General features: G+C 44.2%; 1 protein-coding gene across 1 annotated transcript in view; it reads left to right on the plus strand.

Annotated features, from left to right (window-relative positions):
• The window catches only part of c12h11orf53 (chromosome 12 C11orf53 homolog), a 70,956-nt gene extending 51,834 nt beyond the window's left edge, over positions 1-19,122 (plus strand). Inside the window, exons 4-7 of the mRNA XM_039006185.1 lie at positions 15,998-16,098; positions 17,728-17,770; positions 18,077-18,381; positions 18,706-19,122. Of these exons, the coding sequence (XP_038862113.1) occupies positions 15,998-16,098; positions 17,728-17,770; positions 18,077-18,381; positions 18,706-19,122 (866 nt within the window). The remainder of the gene's footprint in view (positions 1-15,997; positions 16,099-17,727; positions 17,771-18,076; positions 18,382-18,705) is intronic.
• The last annotated feature ends 200 nt before the right edge of the window (positions 19,123-19,322 follow it).

A 19,322-nucleotide genomic window follows, 5' to 3' on the forward strand; every position in this document is an offset into this window, starting at 1 on the left:
CAATTTAAGAATGATGGAGGCCACTGTGCTCTAGGGGACCTTCAATGCTGCAGAAATGTTTTGGTACCCTTCCCCAGGTCTGTGTCTGAACACAATCCTGTCTCGGACAATTCCTTTAACCGCATGGCTAGGTTTTTGCTATGACATGCACTGTGGGACCTTATATAGACAAGTGTGTGCCTTTCCAAATTATGTCCAATCAATTTAATTTACCACAGGTGGCCTCCAATCAAGTTGCAGAAACATCTCAAGGATGATCAATGGAAACAGGATGCATCTGAGCTCAATTTCGAGTCTCATAGCAAAGGGTGTGAATACTTATGTAAATTCTAAAAACCTGTTTTGGCTTAGTCATTATGGTGTATTGTGTGAAGATTGGTCAGGGGAATTTTTTTTTTTACTCCATTTTTGAGTAAGGCTGTAACATAACAACATTTGGAAAAAATCAAGTGGTCTGAATACTTTCCAAATGCACTGTTTGTCATATCATTTTTCACACGGGGTGCCTTTCCTTCTCTGGGCGGACAGTTGGCAAAAATGTTGTATACCCACTTCTCCAGGCACCACTACAAGACCAATCATGGCAAGGAATTTAGGTCATGACTTTTTTTAACCTTTATTTAAATTATGTTTCATATTGACGGCCTACCTCGAATGACCAGACACAACTGGGAGAAGATCTCCAAAAGCACTGCCTTAGTATCCGAGCCACTGCAGCAGCAGAAAATAGCCAAGTTCTGTCTCTGATCTGATAAAAGAATGTCACCATGCAGCACGATCCAAAGTCTTGGACGTAAAAAGCCCTAGCATTTCTCCAGCCTCTGGCTTCCAAGGAAATGTTTGTTACCATGGCAGCCAAACGAACGCTGCTCTGGGACAGACAGAGAGACAGATGGTGGAGAGGAGAGCATCATCCCATCATTTCCTGGCTGAGTGGGCAGAGCAGAGGAAGATTCCAGTCAGCAGCTCTTTTTTCCCTTCTTTTGACATTTTCTAAGTGTTTGGATACAGATGCAGCCTAGAAATGTATGACATGAGTGGGATATAGCACAGAACATGTGCACACACACAAACAGCCACCATCTCCCCTCCACAGTGTGGCTGCATGAGGCTGGTGTTGGTGGGCTAGGCAGCGGGAAGAACAATTCACTCCCCTGTCCTCTCAATAAGCTCAATATCCTCCATATCAGTCCTTCCAGTCTCCCCGTCAGTCTGTCCGAGTATAGCCATATAAAAATGGCTGTCTGTATAAACTGAGTGCGTTCCTTCCCAGGGTTCACTGACTGTTACATTTTTCTGCTGCAGTCAGGTAGAAAGAACACAGAGTCCAAGGCCTCAGAGTGACAGTCATATGCAGACCAGGCCAGTCCAGTTACCTTTTTATTGGAAAGGCTTTTATACAGCCTCAAGGTATTTGAATATTATTTCTGACAGTAAATAGGAGACAGATGGCAACTGACGCCATATCAAAGAGCTAGATAGTCTATACTTTGGTTCGTCTCAGTATATCTTAACCGCATTTTTATGGCATTTTAACCGAGGCTGAAGTTGGAACACCCATACAATAACGTTGCATAACAACCCTAGTAGAGTGATTTTACACACATGCACGATTAACAGGGGTCAATCTGTGGGTCAGATTTGCCCGCATACTTTTTCTCTTTACAGACATACATTTATGACCATAATGTCCATGTTTTTTTTTTTAATTGGGGCCTCCACTCATCCCATTTCAATCTCTCGGAGGACCCACTCACCCCAAGTAGACACCCAACAGCCACTATACTTTATTTTAATTGATAAGGTAATACAAACAAACCACAGTACTTAAGTGGCAGTCATTCTTCAAATGTATGTACAATGTATGTATTCACATTTTTTGGGGTACTTTATACTACCTAGAGAGTTTTCAACTGTATTTTTCGTAGCTGTCTACATACCACCACAGACCGATGCTGACACTAAAACTGCACTCAATGAGCTGTATACCACCTTAAGCAAACAGGAAAATGGTTTTCCAGAGGTGGCGCTCCTAGTGGCCGGGGGCTTTAATGTAGGGAAACTTCAATCAGTTTTACCTAATTTCTATCAAAATGTTAAATGTGCAACCAAAGGGAAAACAATTCTAGATCACCTTTACTCCACACAGAGACGCGTACAAAGCTCTCCCTCGCCCTCCATTTGGCAAATCCAACCAAAAATTAAAGCAGGAAGCACCAGTGACTCGGTCTATAAAACAGTGGTCAGATGAAACAGATGCTAAATCAATCAAATCAACCAAATGTATTCACAAAGCCCTTCTTACATCAGCTGATGTCACAAAGTGCTGTACAGAAACCCAGCCTAAACCCCCAAACAGCAAGCAATGCAGGTGTAGAAGCACGGTGGCTAGGAAAAACTCCCTAGAAAGGCCAGAACCTAGGAGTAAACCTAGAGAGGAACCAGGCTATGAGGGGTGGCCAGTCCTCTTCTGGCTGTGTCGGGTGGAGATTATAACAGAACATGGCCAAGATGTTCAAATGTTCATAGATGACCAGCAGGGCCAAATAATAATAATCACAGTAGTTGTTGAGGGTGCAACAGGTCAGCACCTCAGGAGTAAATGTCAGTTGGCTTTTCATAGCCGATCATTCAGAGTATCTCTACCACTCCTGCTGTCTCTAGAGAGCTGAAAACAGCAGGTCTGGGACAGGTAGCATGTCCGGTAAAGAGGTCAGGGTTCCATAGACGCAGGCAAAACAGTTGAAACTGGAGCAGCAGCACGACCAGGTGGACTGGGGACAGCAAAGAGTCATCAGGCCAGGTGGTCCTGAGGCATGGTCCTAGGGCTCAGGTCCTCCGAGAGAGAGAGAGATAGAAAGAAAGAGAGAAGAGAAAGAGAGAAAGAAAGAGAGAAGAGAATAAGAGAGAGAATTAGAGAGAGCATACTTAAATTCACACAGGACACCGGATAAGACAGGAGAAATACTCCAGATATAACAGACTGGCCATAGCCCCCCGACACATAAACTATTGCAGCATAAATACTGGAGGCTGAGACAGGAGGGGTCGGGAGACACTGTGGCCTCGTCTGACGATAACCCCGGACAGGGCCAAACAGGCTGGATATAACCCCACCCACTTTGCCAAAGCACAGCCCCCACACCACTAGAGGGATATCTTCAACCACCAACTTACCATCCTGAGACAAGTCAGAGTATAGCCCACAAAGATCTCCACCACAGCACAAACCAAAGGGGGGGGGGGGCCAACCCGGACAGGAAGATCACGTCAGTGACTCAACCCACTCAAGTGACGCACCCCTCCTAGGGACGGCATGGAAGAGCACCAGTAAGCCAGTGACTCAGCCCCTGTAATAGGGTTTGAGGCAGAGAATCCCAGTGGAGAGAGGGGAACCGGCCAGGCAGAGACAGCAAGGGTGGTTCGTTGCTCCAGTGCCTTTCCGCTCACCTTCACACTCCTGGGCCAGACTACACTCCATCATAGGACCTACTGAAGAGATGAGTCTTCAATAAAGACTTAAAGGTCGAGACCGAGTCTGCTTCTCTCACATAGCTAGGCAGACCATTCCATAAAAATGGAGCTCTATAGGAGAAAGCCCTGCCTCCAGCTGTTTGCTTAGAAATTCTAGGGACAGTAAGGAGGCCTGCGTCTTGTGACCGTAGCGTACATGTAGGTATGTACGGCAGGACCAAATCAGAAAGATAGGTAGGAGCGTGCCCATGTAATGCTTTGTAGGTTAGCAGTAAAAACTTGAAATCAGCCCTTGCCTTAATAGGAAGCCAGTGTAGAGTCTTGAGATCAGGGTCCAGAGCAACGCCGAGGTCCTTCAGTTTTATTTGAGACGACTGTACAACCATCAAGATTAATTGTCAGATTCAACAGAAGATCTCTTTGTTTCTTCGGACCTAGAACTAGCAAATCTGTTTTGTCCGAGTTTAAAAGTATAATTTTTATTTTTTATTTTTTTTTATTTCACCAGGTAGGCCAGTTGAGAACAAGTTCTCATTTACAACTGCGACCTGGCCAAGATAAAGCAAAGCAATGCGACAAACAACAACACAGAGTTACACATGGAATAAACAAACGCACAGTCAATAACACAATAGAAAAAGTATATTTACAGTGTGTGCAAATGGCGTGAGGTGGTAAGGCTCATAGTAACGAAGTAATTAAAAATTAGCAAATTAACACTGGAGTGATATATGTGTAGATGAGAATGTGCAAGTAGAAATACTGGTGTGCAAAATAGCAAAAAAGTTATATGGGGATGAGGTAGGTAGATTGGAAGGGCTGTTTACAGATGGGCTGTGTACAGCTGCAGCGATCGGTTAGCTGCTCAGATAGCTGATGCTTAAAGTTAGTCAGGGAGATATAAGTCTCCAACTTCAGCAATTTTTGCAATTCGTTCCAGTCGTTGGCAGCAGAGAACTAGAAGAAAAGGCGGCCAAAGGATGTGTTGGCTTTGTGGATGACCAGTGAGATATACCTGCTGGAGCGCGTGCTACGGTTGGGTGTTGTTATGGTGACCAGTGAGCTGAGATAAGGCGGAGCTTTACCTAGCAAAGACTTATAGATGACCTGGAGCCAGTGGGTCTAGCGACGAATATGTAGCGAGGACCAGCCGATGAGAGCATACAGGTCGCAGTGGTGGGTGGTATATGGGGCTTTGGTGACAAAATGGATGGCACTGTGATAAACTGCATCCAGTTTGCTGAGTAGAGTGTTGGAGGCTATTTTGTAAATGACATAGCCAAAGTCGAGGATCGGTAGGATAATCAGTTTTACGAGGGTATGTTTGGCAGCGTGAGTGAAGGAGGCTTTGTTGCGAAATAGGAAGCTGTCTCTAGATTTCATTTTGGATTGAAGATGTTTAATATGAGTATGGAAGGAGAGTTTACAGTCTAGCCAGACACCTAGGTATTTGTAGTTGTCCACATATTCTAAGTCAGAACCGTCCAGAGTAGTGATGCTAGTCGAGCGGGCGGGTGGGGGCAGCGATCGGTTGAAAGCATGCATTTAGTTTTACTAGCGTTTAAGAGCAGTTGGAGGCCATGGAAGGAGTGTTGTATGGCATTGAAGCTCGTTTGGAGGTTTGTTAACTTCACTAGGGTAGGGGGCAGCATTCGGAATTTTGAATGAAAAGCGTGCCCAAATTAAACTGCCTGCTACTCAGGCCCAGAAGATAGGATATGCATATAATTAGTAGATTTGGATAGAAAACACTCTAAGGTTTCCAAAACTGTTAAAATAATGTCTGTGAGTATAACAGGACTGATATGGCAGGCAAAAACCCGAGGAAAATCCAACCAGGAAGTACTATTATTTTGAAAGGCTGTTTTTCCATTGAAAGCCTATCCACCATACAAAGACTTAGGACCCAGTTCACGGTCTCTATGACTTCCTCTACATGTGGCCAGTCTTTAGGCATTGTTTCCGGCTTTTAATCTGAAAAATGAGGGAGATACAGCACTTTCAATCAGTGGCCAGTGGAAATTTCCATTCATCAGCCATGCGCCTAAACGGGAATGCGCCTTTCTTGTTTCTCCTATATCTTATATCTTATAAGCTTCTGGATTAGTGTCCCACTCCTTGAAAGCGGCAGCTCTAGCCTTTAGCTCGATACGAATGATGCCTGTAATCCATGGCTTCTGGTTGGAATATGTACATACGGTCACTGTGGGGATAACGTCGTCGATGCACTTATTGATGAAGACGATGACTGAGGTGGAATTCTCCTCAATGCCATTGGATGAATCCCGGAACATATTCCAGTCTGTGCTAGCAAAACAGTCCTGTAGCGTAGCAGCCACGTCATCTGACCACTTCCGTAATGAGCGAGTCCCTAGTACTTCCTGCTTTAGTTTTTGCTTGTACACAGGAATCAGCAGTATAGAATTATGGTCAGATTTGCCAAATGGAGTGCCAGTGACAGATTTGTATGCGTCTCTGTGTGTGGAGTAAAGGTGGACTAGAGTTTGTTTTCCATCTGGTTGCACATGTGACATGCTGGTAGAAATGAGGTGAAACAGATTTAAGTTTGCCTGGGGATTTGGGCCCATTCCCGAGAAAGCAGTAGATCCTTTGCGTCAGACTCGTTATAGAAAGTGAGTAATCGCTGTTCTGATGTCCAGAAGATATTTTCGGTCATAAGAGATGGTAGCAGCAATATTATGTACAAAATAATTTTAAAATAAGTTACAAACAACACGAAAAAAACTAACACAATAGCACAGTTGGTTAGGAGCCTTTAAAACGGTAGCCATCCCCTACGACGCCATTCTAAGACAGTAATGAAATTACTGTTCACAGAAATGTGCGCTTAATCCAGTATAAACTATTGCATATAATTTATTATACAAGAGACAAAATTCACAAATTCTACAGGACAACACTAGAGTCAGATGTCTTAAGTTTAAAACTAACAGTGATTCAATACTCAATGCTTTCTGGGAATGCTATAAAGTCCAAAAGTTATGGTCGGCGCTAGATAGTTGTCTGTCAGAAGTATTGCAATGTAAAGTTACTTTTAATCCGTCTGTCTGCATATTTCAAGACCTGACATGAGCTGGACGATTCTCTTCTCATCACTCATCTTGAAAAAAAAAAGTATATTAAAAACATGGACATCAATTAATCCGCCATCACTAACAAAATGTAAAAATCTAATAATGAATTATTAAAATAGCATGGGCGACCGAGAAAAACGAATTGGTACAATTTAAGGCCATGTGGCAAACAATAACGAGTGATGGAGGTGTAAGCATATTATTTCACCTTTATTTAACCAGGTAGGCCAGTTGAGAACAAGTTCTCATTTACAACTGCGACCTGGCCAAGATAAAGCAAAGCAGTGCGCCAAAAACAACATCACAGAGTTACACATGGGATAAACAAACGTACAGTCAATAACACAATAAAAAAAAATCTATATACAGTGAGGTGCAGATCTGGGCAGAGGAGATGTAGTTGTTTATGTGCGTCTGTAAATTGCTGTTCGTACGTGTATGTTTGTATTTGGTGTGGAGAAAAATAAGACAAATAAATGAAAATAAAGAAATCGGCCCGAGTCGAATGACAAAAGCGGGCCGAGCATGGGGAGACAATGATAGACAATGAGTAGGTTCTTGTTATCTGTGAAAGCTATCGAAGGGATTTAAAGAGACTTGGATTTAAAGAGACTTAGAGAGAGAGAGAGAGAGAGAGAGCAGTCCACAGATGGTAGTGTCATAAGGTTTAGCTAGCTCCTGGTCGCTGAGTTGGAGTCCAGAGCCCAGTAAGGCAGCTAACACTTATGCTTATTTATGATGGGAAGGAAAGGACCAGACTTGACTTCTCCTGGCTTGGTTCTCTCCTCCAGGAACCCAGCGCCATGGCTGACCTTTCAGTCACTTCCTCATGCTGTGACGTCCGTCTGTTGGTCCCCTGGATGTTTATTAATGATCGCTATCCCAGAAACCACGGAAGCAGTCATCACAGAACCTCGAAAGTGAACAATGAGAATCTACTGTATACTGCACAATACCTAACACCAACGTTCATTGACAATACAGGACTGTTTTAACAATTTCTTTTGAAATAATAATATATAATCAACTTTGGGGGTGAAAATGGGGGATGGGGAGGAAAGAAGAGATCAAGGATCAGAGGAGGAAGAGGAAAGATGATGGCGTAGAGAGGGAATGAAAACATAAGAATGGAGTGAATGGAGTGTATTTACAGCTTGTTGTTATGAGAGGATGTTGAGGTTAACCGTAAGCCTAAGAGATTAGGTGATGGAGGCTGACGGTGCAGGTTGAGGTCGTGGTTGACTCCTGATTGTAACTCCAGACTGTGTGTGTGTGTGTGTGTGTGCGTGCGTGCGTGCGTGCGTGCGTGCGTGCGTGCGTGCGTGCGTGCGTGCGTGTGTGTGTGTTCATGCGTGCCTGTGTGCGTCATCTAGACACAATGGATGAGACAGACAGAGCCTCGTCTCCCAGGCTCCACCACCATAACCTCTCTCATATGGTCAACATATCCCAGGCAGTTTCCTGGAAAGCAACAGGATTCTGGATGCAGAGAATACGTTGTGAGCAACATGCATGGGGCTCATTCAAAAGTTCCATAAGCAAAGGCTGTGCTCAGGTACTTCAGAAGACTATTGGATTTTGGCATGTGGCCTCCTGGTTCGGATATCAAACCGTGTGGCTTGTGGCTTGGTCTTGTGGCTCCCTGTTTAACCATCTGAGACAGTCAGACCGATTTAGCCTACTGTAAGCAAGGGGAATACTGACACCTAGTGAAGGTAAAATAGAACTAGAGGGATATTTTACAGTTCTCCATGACCTTGTACAGTATATCAATAACTTGGGTGTTACACTGGTTTTAACGCAGAACGTCGACAGTGGAGAAATAGGTTGACTGAAATTAAAGCTCCTAAACCCGATGTTTATTTATCTTGCCCTGTCACCCAACACTACCTCATCTCTCAGATCCAAAGGCCCATGAGTGATCCAATGACAGTATTTATACCTAGGATTTATAAATAGGATGACACAACTGTATGAGTGATACAGCATAGCAACAGAGTGTGCACTGATCAGATCACCCAAGCAGAGGTAAACAGACGGACACATGTAATGTTATTGTAAGCAAGTATTGACTCCTCAACTGTTGGGTGTGGTCACTAAGGGAACATAATACCACTACAGGTGAGGTGACAGTTGTCTCTGACATCATCCCCAAGTGAGATAACACGGGTAACTAACAGTAACACACCTTTGGGAAAAGGTGATGCTACAGTATTCTCAGCTGGATGACGACACCTATCTACCCGGGTTTGGATAAACAGGTAGGTTGTTAGGCATGATTCTATTCTGTCAGGATCTGCCCTTAGCTTGGCTCCCCAACGACAACACCATGGAAGGATAGCAACACGTTGTCATCTGACCATAGAAACTTGGCAGATGTGTGATTGCCTTTAGGGGCAGTTTCCTGAACTAATCCGTCAATGAACGTAATCAGCAGATGTCATCTACTGTATGTATGTGCTCTACCACTGTCTTTAGATCATAGAAACTAGTCAACCAACGGACAGCAATGACGATTTTCTAATAATTTGTCTTGCTCTAAATGAATGAGTTAATGAGTGAACGAACGACTCGTAAATCGTCAAATGAAATGAAAATGTCGTTTGCCACATGCGCCGAATAAAACGGGTGTAGACTTTACCGGAAAATGCTTGCTTACAAACTGTTCAACGGTGCAGAGTTAAAAATGAATAATAAATTGAAAAATATAGTAACACAAGGGGAATAAAATGCACAAGAATGGAGCTATTTACAGGGAGAACCAGTACCAAATCAATGTGCAGGGGCACGAGGTATGAGGTAGATACACTACATGAACAAAAGTATGTGGACACCTGCTTGTCAAAAATCATGGGCATTAATATGGTGTTGCCACTGCCCCTTTGCTGCTGTAACAGCCTCCACTCTTCTGGGAAGGTTTACCACTAGTTTGTGGAACGTTGCTGTGGAGACTTCCTTCCATTCAGCCACAAGAGCATTACTGAGGTCGGGCACATTGGGCGATTAGGCCTGGCTCTCAAACGGCATTAGAATTCATCCCAAAGGCGTTCGATGGGGTTGAGGTCAGGGGTCTGTGCAGGCCAGTCAAGTTCTTCCACACTGATCTCTACAAACCATTTCTGTACGGGCCTCGCTTTGTGCAAGGGGGCATTGTCATGATGAAACAGGAAAGATCCTTCCCCAAACTGTTGCCACAAAGTTGGAAGCACAGAATCGTCTAGAATATCATTGTTGCTGTAAGGTTAAGATCGTCCCTTCACTGGAACTAAGGGGCCTAGCCTGAACGATAAAAAAAGCCACAGACCATTATTCCTCCTCCACCAAACTTTACAGTTGGCAATATGCATCTGGGCAGGTAGCGTTCTCCTGGCATCCGCCAAACCCAGATTAGTCCGTCTGACTGTCAGATCGTGAAGCGTGATTCTTTACTCCAGAGAAGGCGTTTCCACTGCTCCAGAGTCCACTCAGCTGACCCTTGGCATTGTGCATGGTGATCTTAGGCTTGTGTGCGGCTGTTCGGCCATGGAAACCCATTTCATAAAGCGACAAACAGTTATTGTGCTGACATTGCTTCCAGAGGCAGTTTGGAACTCTGTAGTAAGTGTATCAACCGAAGACAGGCGATTTTTATGCGCTTCAGCCCTCTACGATCCCGTTCTGTGAGAGTATGTGGCCTACCACTTTGTGGCTGAGCCGTTGTTGCTCCTAGATGTTTCCACTTCACAATAACAGCACTTACAGTTGACTCTAGCAGGGCAGAAATTTGACGAACTGACTTGTTGGAAAGGTGGCATCCTATGACGATGCCACATTGAAAGTCACTGAGTTCTTCAGTACGGGCCATTCTACTGCCAATGTTTGTCTATGGAGATTGCTTGGCTGTGTGCTCGATTTTATACACCTGTCAGCAACGGGTGTGACTGAAATAGCAGAATGCACTAATTTGAAAGGGTGTCCACCTACTTTTGGCCATGTGGTGTAAGTACATGGAGGCAGGGTAAAGTGACTAGGCATCAGGATAGATAATAATAAGAGTAACATAAAGAACAGAGTAGCAGCAGCATATAAGTATAAAAGTGTGTGTGTGTGGGGAGGGAGGGGGTGAGAGTGTCAGTGTAGCGTGTGTGAGTGAGTGTCTATATACTGTGTATATATAGGAGTGTGAGTGTGCATAGGGTCAGTGGAAGATAGAGCCAGTGCAGATAGTCCGGGTAACCATTTAATGAACTATTTAGCAGTCTTATGGCTTGGGGGTAGAAGCTGTCTCGGAGCCAGTTGGTCCGAGAGCCGATGTTTCGTAAATATATGGTTCTTACAGCCGTCTAACCTGCTGGTTTGTTGATTTTGACTAATATATCTCCATGGTCATCTAGTTTAGTGGTGATATACTGTAGGTCGAATAAGAAAGCCTTAGCATACTGAATCCTGAGCAGTGATTGGCCCATTGCCAGGAAGGAGAGAACAGTGATTGACCCGTAGCCAGGAAGGAGTCAGGATGGGATTTCCTGTTGGCTCCTTTGTAGTGTCAGACAGATACAGGGCCCAGTGTGCCTCAGGTGTCAGTCCTGTAGTGTCTACAGTACCCCACCTGCTATAAGCCTAAGGCCAGACAGTAGCCTGCACTATAGGCCAGACAGTACTCTCAGTACCCTCCACTGATTAAAAGAGACTAGAGAAGAGATGGCACTGACATTGACTGAGAATATCCTTTTGTAGGTCTATTGAGGCTGTTTTTTTTTAATCAGGGATCCATTGATGTGGGCTTTCGAAGTAATAAGGGTCCTTTGTTTCTGAAATTAGTTTTTTTCCCATGTGGTTTTTATGATAAAAAAATAGGCTAAAGGCAACAGATACTTTACATCCTGTGGATTGACTATCAGAGGATGTCTCGCTCTGATATGTGAATGAGTGTCAGATGCCTGTGTTGTTGTGGCCTTAATTAAAGATGGATGCTGCAACGTTAGGGACTTTTTGGTCAGTTTTCCAAAAATGATTAACTGGTCTGTCTCCATCCCTTCTCTCATTCTATGTTCGAGGATGCTCTTTGATCTCTCCTCCGGTTGTTTGTCTCTTTACGATGTCAGTCACAACCATCCCTCTCTCTCTCTCTCTCCCTCTGATGACATCCCTCTTTTGGAGAAGGGAACATGTTTGAAGCCACTGCTACTCCTTGATAAGAAGTTGAAATTCCACTGCAACAAGAAAAGGTCCTAAAACACAAAAAGTTACATTTTCTCTCTGCCATCAACACTCTCTCGCACCTGAGCTAAGCCCACATCACAACACAAATCACCACTCTCCTCAAGACTTCAACGTCCATTTTGAAGTCAAAGACCACGGCCAGGTGAGAAAGGAATCAATTCATTATTAATCTTTTTTAAACCATTTAGTTTACACCCATGTCACTTTGTGCCCCAAAGACAAACTACAAAGCCATAATCAAATTATTAACTATAAAGAGAGTTTGATGTCACAGGTTCATCTGTTGTGTTCTGCTGCCAGCCAGCCTCTCTTAAACCTCAAAGGCTGCCTGGCCTGTCGTAGGTGTGGACCATGTCCCACTGCCTCCGCTCCCTCTGCCCACTTCCTCCTCGCTCCGATAGCCATCGACACACAGAGCCTGCAGGCCTAGTTAGTGCTCATTCCTGTATTTAATTAAGGGTGCTGACAGGTCAGGAGCGTGAATGTCCTCCTGCGCCTCCTCCTGCCGTCCTCCTCCTCCTCAGCTGCCCAGGACGCGGGTGGCTGCGTGTCAAAGTCCATTTTGTTCACCCCACCATATTGGATCCGCCATGAAGCATCCCGAGCCAATGCCTGTCCCTACTGACCTGAGAAATTGTCTATAGAATAAAGTCACTGAAGAACAAGTCCTGCAATGACTGTTGCTTGTGCCTACCTGTGTCTCTCTGTCTGTCTCTGCCTGCCATGGAAAGAACTGGAGCAGAGATAAGGTCAAGTTGTGCTTTTAATACTGTACTGTTATTTTGAATGAGATGCATCTCTTATCGACGACTCCCACCTAACCGTCTGAACGCAACTGCACTTGTCGATGTACCACTCAGACAATAACGAACACCCAGCACCTGAGGCTATACTCCAGTCTGTCAGGCCATCCTCTAACACACAGGCCTCTACACCCCCCCCCCCCCCCCCCCCCCCCACATCAACCATGACCCAATTACAGTGGGTACAAAACATGTATCATATTAACAAACATGCACAGGTTTGAGGTGCCCAGGCTCCATTGCTATTGAGTCTGTTCAATGTTTGCTTCTTCTGCAAACCAGCAGACAGTGGCCACTAGCCTTTGCAGCTCTGTGTCACCAGAGCGAGATAAAGAGGGCACTGCGTTATCAAACTGTACACACAGAGCACGGGCAGAGGGTTTCTCTCTAGGAGAGGGTGGAGTTAGTTAACCTGATTATAAATGTTCCCATGAAAACAGAAATGCCGCTTGAAACTATAATGATTCACTAAGCCTGAAATGTCAGTTTCTGTGGAAAGAGGTGGGGCTTTTTACATAGGCCCCCCCTGCAGGGGGTTACAAAAACGGTTAGTCGGGCGGCAGGTCATTTAGTGGTTAGAGTGTCGGGCCAGTAACCGAAAAGTTGTTGGAACGAATCCCCGAGCTGACAAGTTAAAAAAATCTGTCGTTCAGCCCCTGAGCAAGGCAGTTAACCCACGAAGACGTGGATGTCGATTATGGCAGCCCCTCACACCTCTCTGATTCAGAGGGGTTGGGTTAAATGCGGAAGACACATTTCCGTTGAAGTCATTCAGTTGTACAACCGACATGGTATCCCCCTTTCCCTTTTAACCCCTCCAAAAATAACTTCCCTTTCCTGTTTAACACCCCTGTGTCATACACTGTAATTCACTACTACTGTACATGACCCACTGGCATGCATTACCAATCAATGTCAACAGTTTTACACACAGGACAGCCATGGTAGAAAACCGACCAATGATCTTAATAAGTCATCCAATTATAAAGCCCAGAGAACTTTTCCCAGGACCTGGATAAACATTCAGCCATTTCCAATGTTACAATGGCATTACACACAGGACAGCCATCCTCAAATCCCGAAATATCTGAATAAATCCTGGAAAATAAATGTACGGTAATAATAATAATAATAATAAAATATATGCCATTTAGAGGACAACCTTTTAACCCAAGCGAATTACAGTCATGCATGCATATATTTGACATAATAAAGCACACAGGACTTTTACCAGAGATTCATATTGGACACCTGTTTAATCCCCTACCCAGTGTGGGGTCATCAGGTCTACCCACATACAGCCGTTTGAGTCCTGGGAAACCCCCTCTACTAGAACAAGTTGGCTTTGTGAGATATACTGTAGCTTGACAGGTGAACAAGCCTGCCTTTTCAGTTAGGGCTTAAAAAAAAAAATGATGTTGGAGTATTCGTCATCAAAAGTTGTTGCCCTCCTCTTTCTCTTACCGGTCTCGTCTTCTTTCTCATCATCAACACCATCACCAAAACAAATTCCAAAACACATCCCCCTGCATCAGTACGATGGTAAAGTAGGTTCTCTCTGTCTAATCTGGAATAATGATGCAAATTATTTTAAAAAACGTCCAGCCAATAATTTGCATTTACACAAAGCAAAAAGACTGCCTCAGAGGCACTTCAATGACTGGGTTATCACATCTGAACTTCTATAGGAGTGGTACAGAGTTAGTTTGTAAGGGGCTGAAGTTTGGTATCATGAACACTGTCCACTTCAACTCCTGGAGACATTAAGAGAACACCCTTTAAGATCCTTGTGTGGATAACTAGGCCTCCACGATGGAAGCAGGCGCGTTCATGGAGGGTACGGTATAGTATATTTTCTCATGTTTCATCTCAACATGGAAAGGCCTTTGTGCAAAACATCTTAAAACAAGAATAGTTTACGTTTAGGGGCCGTATAAAAGAGCTTGGCTAAGTCCTTATTATAGATTTCATTGACGTTGAAGCCATGTTAGGTTACAACTGAGGAAAAACAACATGTATGTTTTGTGTCCTGATGGATTAGCCTATGGCATTTGTTCAATGCCTTAACATCTTTGGCTTAAGGTAGGTAGTTTAGCATATTATATTACTGGTATCTGGTCACTTTGAAGTTAAAGCCACTAGGGCTCATCGTTAGCCAACTGAATAAATCAAAATGACATTTTCCATGTCAATATTTAATTTATTTCTCAAATTCTTCTCCATGACACTTTTTTTATGGATGTGTAACATTTCTGAGTAGCAAGAAATAGCCTAACCTTTTCTTAGAATGGCTGCTGACATCACTGTTGTATCATTGATGTACGGCCCAGTACATCACTGGGGCCAAGCTTCCTGCCATCCAGGACCGATATACTAGGCGGTGTCAGAGGAAAGCCCCAAAAAATTGTCAAAGACTCCCAAGTCATAGACTGTTCTCTCTGCTACCGCACGGCATTCGGTACCGGAGCGCCAAATCTAGGACCAAAAGGTTCCTTAACAGCTTCTACCCCCCAGCTATAAGACTGCTGAACAATTAATCAAAATGGCCACCCGGACTATTTACATTGACACCCACCCCCCCCCCTTTGTTTTTATACTGCTGCTACTCGCTGTTTATTATCTATGCATAGTCACTTCACCCCTACCTACATGTACAAATTACCTCGACTAACCTGTACCCCCGCACATTGACTCGGTACCGGTACCCCCTGTATCTAACCTCGTTATTGTTATTTTATTGTGTTACTTTTTATTATTATTTTATTTGGTAAATATTTTCTTAACTCTTTCTTGAACTGCACTGTTGGTTAAGGGTTTGTAAGTAAGCACTTCACGGTGAGGTTGTATTCGGCGCATCTGACAAGTTTGATTTGATTTTGTTTAGGCGTATCTTGCTTCTTTTAGACTGTATTATCTAAAATTATTTTACCTGAAATTAAATAATATGGCAGTGTGGGTTCCATCTAACTTCTCCCATGATCTCATGGTATGGAAACTAGAACATCACAAGGGATGAAAGATTGGACAAATCCAATGCACGTTGTAGCCATTGTTAATATAATATCTCAAATAGGGACTTTTCTGTATCATATATCTTTTATTTTTACAGTCCTGAGGAAAATATGCTGCCAAAAAAAGTATTATTTAGCCCCGCAGCTCTTGGTAATATTCACGTTGTCTCATTTGAAACCCTGATGAAGAAATGATTACATTGGAGCTACTAGAGTGAGCAGATGTTCCTTTTCTTTTAATGACTCATTTGATTGTACAATGTGTCGAGAGAGAGAGAGAATCCTGCCTGTAGGCTACTAACATATTGACCAATACATACAGGTCAACTGTTTAATAACATTATCATAACAATGATCCCTAATTATATTCTCTGGATAAACAGGTTATGACTCTGGCGTGGTTTCTTTGCAGAATACTCCAAAAGAGTGTACCAGGGTGTCAGGGTCAAACACACTGTCAAAGACCTCCTGGCAGAGAAGAGACAGAGACAGACAAGTGTTCCCAGGTTCAACGTGAGTTTACTTTTCGGCTTGTCCTCTTTTGCTCCCATCCATTTTCTCCCTTTTCGGTCTTTCGCTCCCTCGTAGCCTCTCCGATTATTTACACTCTGTATCGTCTTTCTTTCAATTAAACAATCAACGCGACCGCCACCGACCACACAAAGGAAATAGCCATGGAGAGAGTGTGTGAGAGAGTGAACGTGTGTGTTCCCAAGAGGCTTCAGTTGACACTAGGCTACATCCCTGCTGGGCTTTCTGTGGTAAGCACTAGCAGGTCACCTATCAGAATCCTGAAATCAGACACACCTGCCAATGCTATTAGCCTTCTCCCCAGCAGATCATTTCAGACAAGCAAGCCATTGTTGGGCCCCAGGCAGTTAAGCTGAGGTTAGGCCATCTCTAAACCCAGGCCTAGATCAAACAGGGAAAGACAACAAGCTCCTTTCATCAGCCACCACCAAATCATAAAATGGCTGCTCGTTTTCAGTTGGGTGACAGGTCAGTCTGATGACTGATCACAAAGAGCTCGACTCTTTTTCATTCACTCTCATTGGGAATGGGGACTGTTTAAATAAACTGATGTATTGTCAATTGACATATATTTGTATTCTCATAGATATGGTTGGTCATTGTTGGCTGGCTGAAAAGCTTGGTTCACACACATCTTGCAGATATATGGTTGGTCATTGTTGGCTGGCTGAAAAGCTTGGTTCACATGTGTGTCTTATGACAGTTTATGTGACACCATTTCAAATGGTTCATGCAGCAGAACATGAGGGAATTTACCTAGTTCTGCTATTACCCTGTAATCATACCGTCCAAACAGTTTAGAAAAATAACAAAACCTGTGTGAAGGAGAATTTTTGGTGGTGATTTGGATAAAATTCACTAACTGGAAAGACAATTGATTTATTCTAAACGGAATGATAGACTGGGGTCATTTTGCCCATGCATTGCTACTCAGAGTAATTGGAAAATACAAGTCCATTTAACGCTCAAATATTTTTCACTAGTCAAGTGTTTAGATAGGTATTGTATAATTAAATAACCAGTCCAACTCTGCAGGTGTGATGTCTTCTCAGCCATCAGGCCCAGTCAGTATTGGCTCTGTATTCTGTCTGTGCTGTAGTATACTAGTTTGTGTATCAAAACACATTTATTTATAAAGCCATTTTTACATCAGCAGATGTCACAAATTGTTTATACAGAAACCAAGCCTAAAACCCCAAAGAGCAAGCAATGTGTACTCACTAGGGAAATGGCACTTGGAGGGGGTAGGGCACATCCCAATGGCGAATTGGCAAATTACATTCAAATTTTTACCCACAACATTTGCCTGCCTGCCCTCCATTCCGCCTCCTTCCCTCCCCCTCGGTCTCACTCAGTCTCTCTCTCTCCCATTCTCTCTCATGCTCATTGCTTACTTCCTCTCACTCTGTCTCACCGGAATTGTGTGCTTGATCCAAGTTCAGTGCATTGTTTTGCATAATGCACACACACACACACACACACACACACACACACACACACACACACACACACACACACACACACACACACACACACACACACACACACACACACACACAAAGCAGTGCCAGTGTGGTAGGTAGTACTCATCAGTCTCTGTCTCACCAGCAGGCTGGGACAAGTAATTCCCAGGCAGCCTTTGTGCAGATGCCAGGTGAGTCTATTGTTGGAGCCTATTGTAATACTCACTATGGCTGAAGCTTTTACAACAGCATACAGTATGTGGGGGTTCATATGTAAATATACCTACTCCTATTTAGCTCAATTGGTAAGAACTTGGCGCTAGCAACGCCAGGGTCATGGGTTCAAGTCTGGCTGGGATCACATATACTAAAATGTATGGACACACAGTAATTTAAGTCTATTTGGATAAAAGTATCTTCTAAATTGTATATATTATGGGGGGGGGGGGGGGGATTCCACTGTTACACTGGAAGCTTCACCTCTACTCTTTCTACAGGATCCCATATGCTTCCTGGTTACTATAGCATGAGGAGGCCCCCCTACCTGACTGACTCAGACTTCAGCCCGTCCACTAAACAGTACTCCTCAGATCCCTACAGCTCAGCCCTGGGGGGAAAGGCCCTCTCCTTCGACCACCCCTCCACTTACCCTGCCTATATTGACAGCTACTATACACCCGAGTCATTTGGGGACTACCGTGGTGCCACAGCCTTCTCTACCAGCGGAGGATCCCTCTTCCCCACCTCGTCTCTACCTCATCTGCTACCACCTCTCCCTGGGGAATCATCAAATCTCCTCCTGGTACAAACACATTTCACCTTAACTGCTATAGAGACAGTTTCAAAAATAATACCAAGAAAGAGAGACAGAGAGTGAGAGAGTCTTCCTTTAGTGTGTCACAGTGCATTTGAGCTGCTGTCTTATAAAACGTAAAGGTCTCCCCTTACGGTCAAGTCAAGTGTAAGACCTTTAAGTTGTAAAAGACCCCAGTCTGTTCTCAAATGCTTCTCCATTACTTTCATATTTGTTTCATCATCACAACCTCTGAGTATTATGTGAATACAGTAGATCTGTGTTGCGCTCTTAACCTTCCCCTCACTGTTCTCATTTGTCTTCCCTCAAAAGAGAGACTCTTGGGAGCAGTCTGACGGACACTCAGTGAGCCAGGATGAGGTCCTGTGTTCCGAGGGCCCAGTGCCCACCACAGCCTCCTCTGGCCTGGCTTCGCCTGACCCCGACAGCACCTCCCTCTATCGGCTGATACCTGGCCGTAGTGGAGGATCCACCCTGTCCGGCTCCCAGCCCTACTCTCTACACCCCCTGGAAGAGGTGCACTACCCTGGTGCCTCGTACAGCCCCTCATCCAGCTACCCCTCCAGTTACACATATTTGACATCCCCAGGGGAGACTCCAGGGGTCAAGGTATCACCTGTGCCCTCGGAGGACCCTGGCAGTGTAGCCGCCACCCTCAGTGATGCCTCGTGGGCCAAGGATGACGGCACTGGCTCTTGGTTGCCATATGAACCCAGGAAGGCCTATTGATTACGCATGGACACTGACTGAGACACGGACTGACATGTTGTTGTGGACATTAATGGATAGATACAGTACAGTTCACTACAGAGTCACTACCACAGAGAATGTGGCTGAATGTGGATGTGGGTTTGTTATACAATATAATTATATACTTTGTATTCCGTTTGACCTGTATATAAACATTTAATTGTGCAAATGTTAAAATA

Source organism: Salvelinus namaycush, chromosome 12 (assembly GCF_016432855.1).
Source record: "Salvelinus namaycush isolate Seneca chromosome 12, SaNama_1.0, whole genome shotgun sequence".
Classification (NCBI taxonomy): Eukaryota; Metazoa; Chordata; class Actinopteri; order Salmoniformes; family Salmonidae; genus Salvelinus; species Salvelinus namaycush.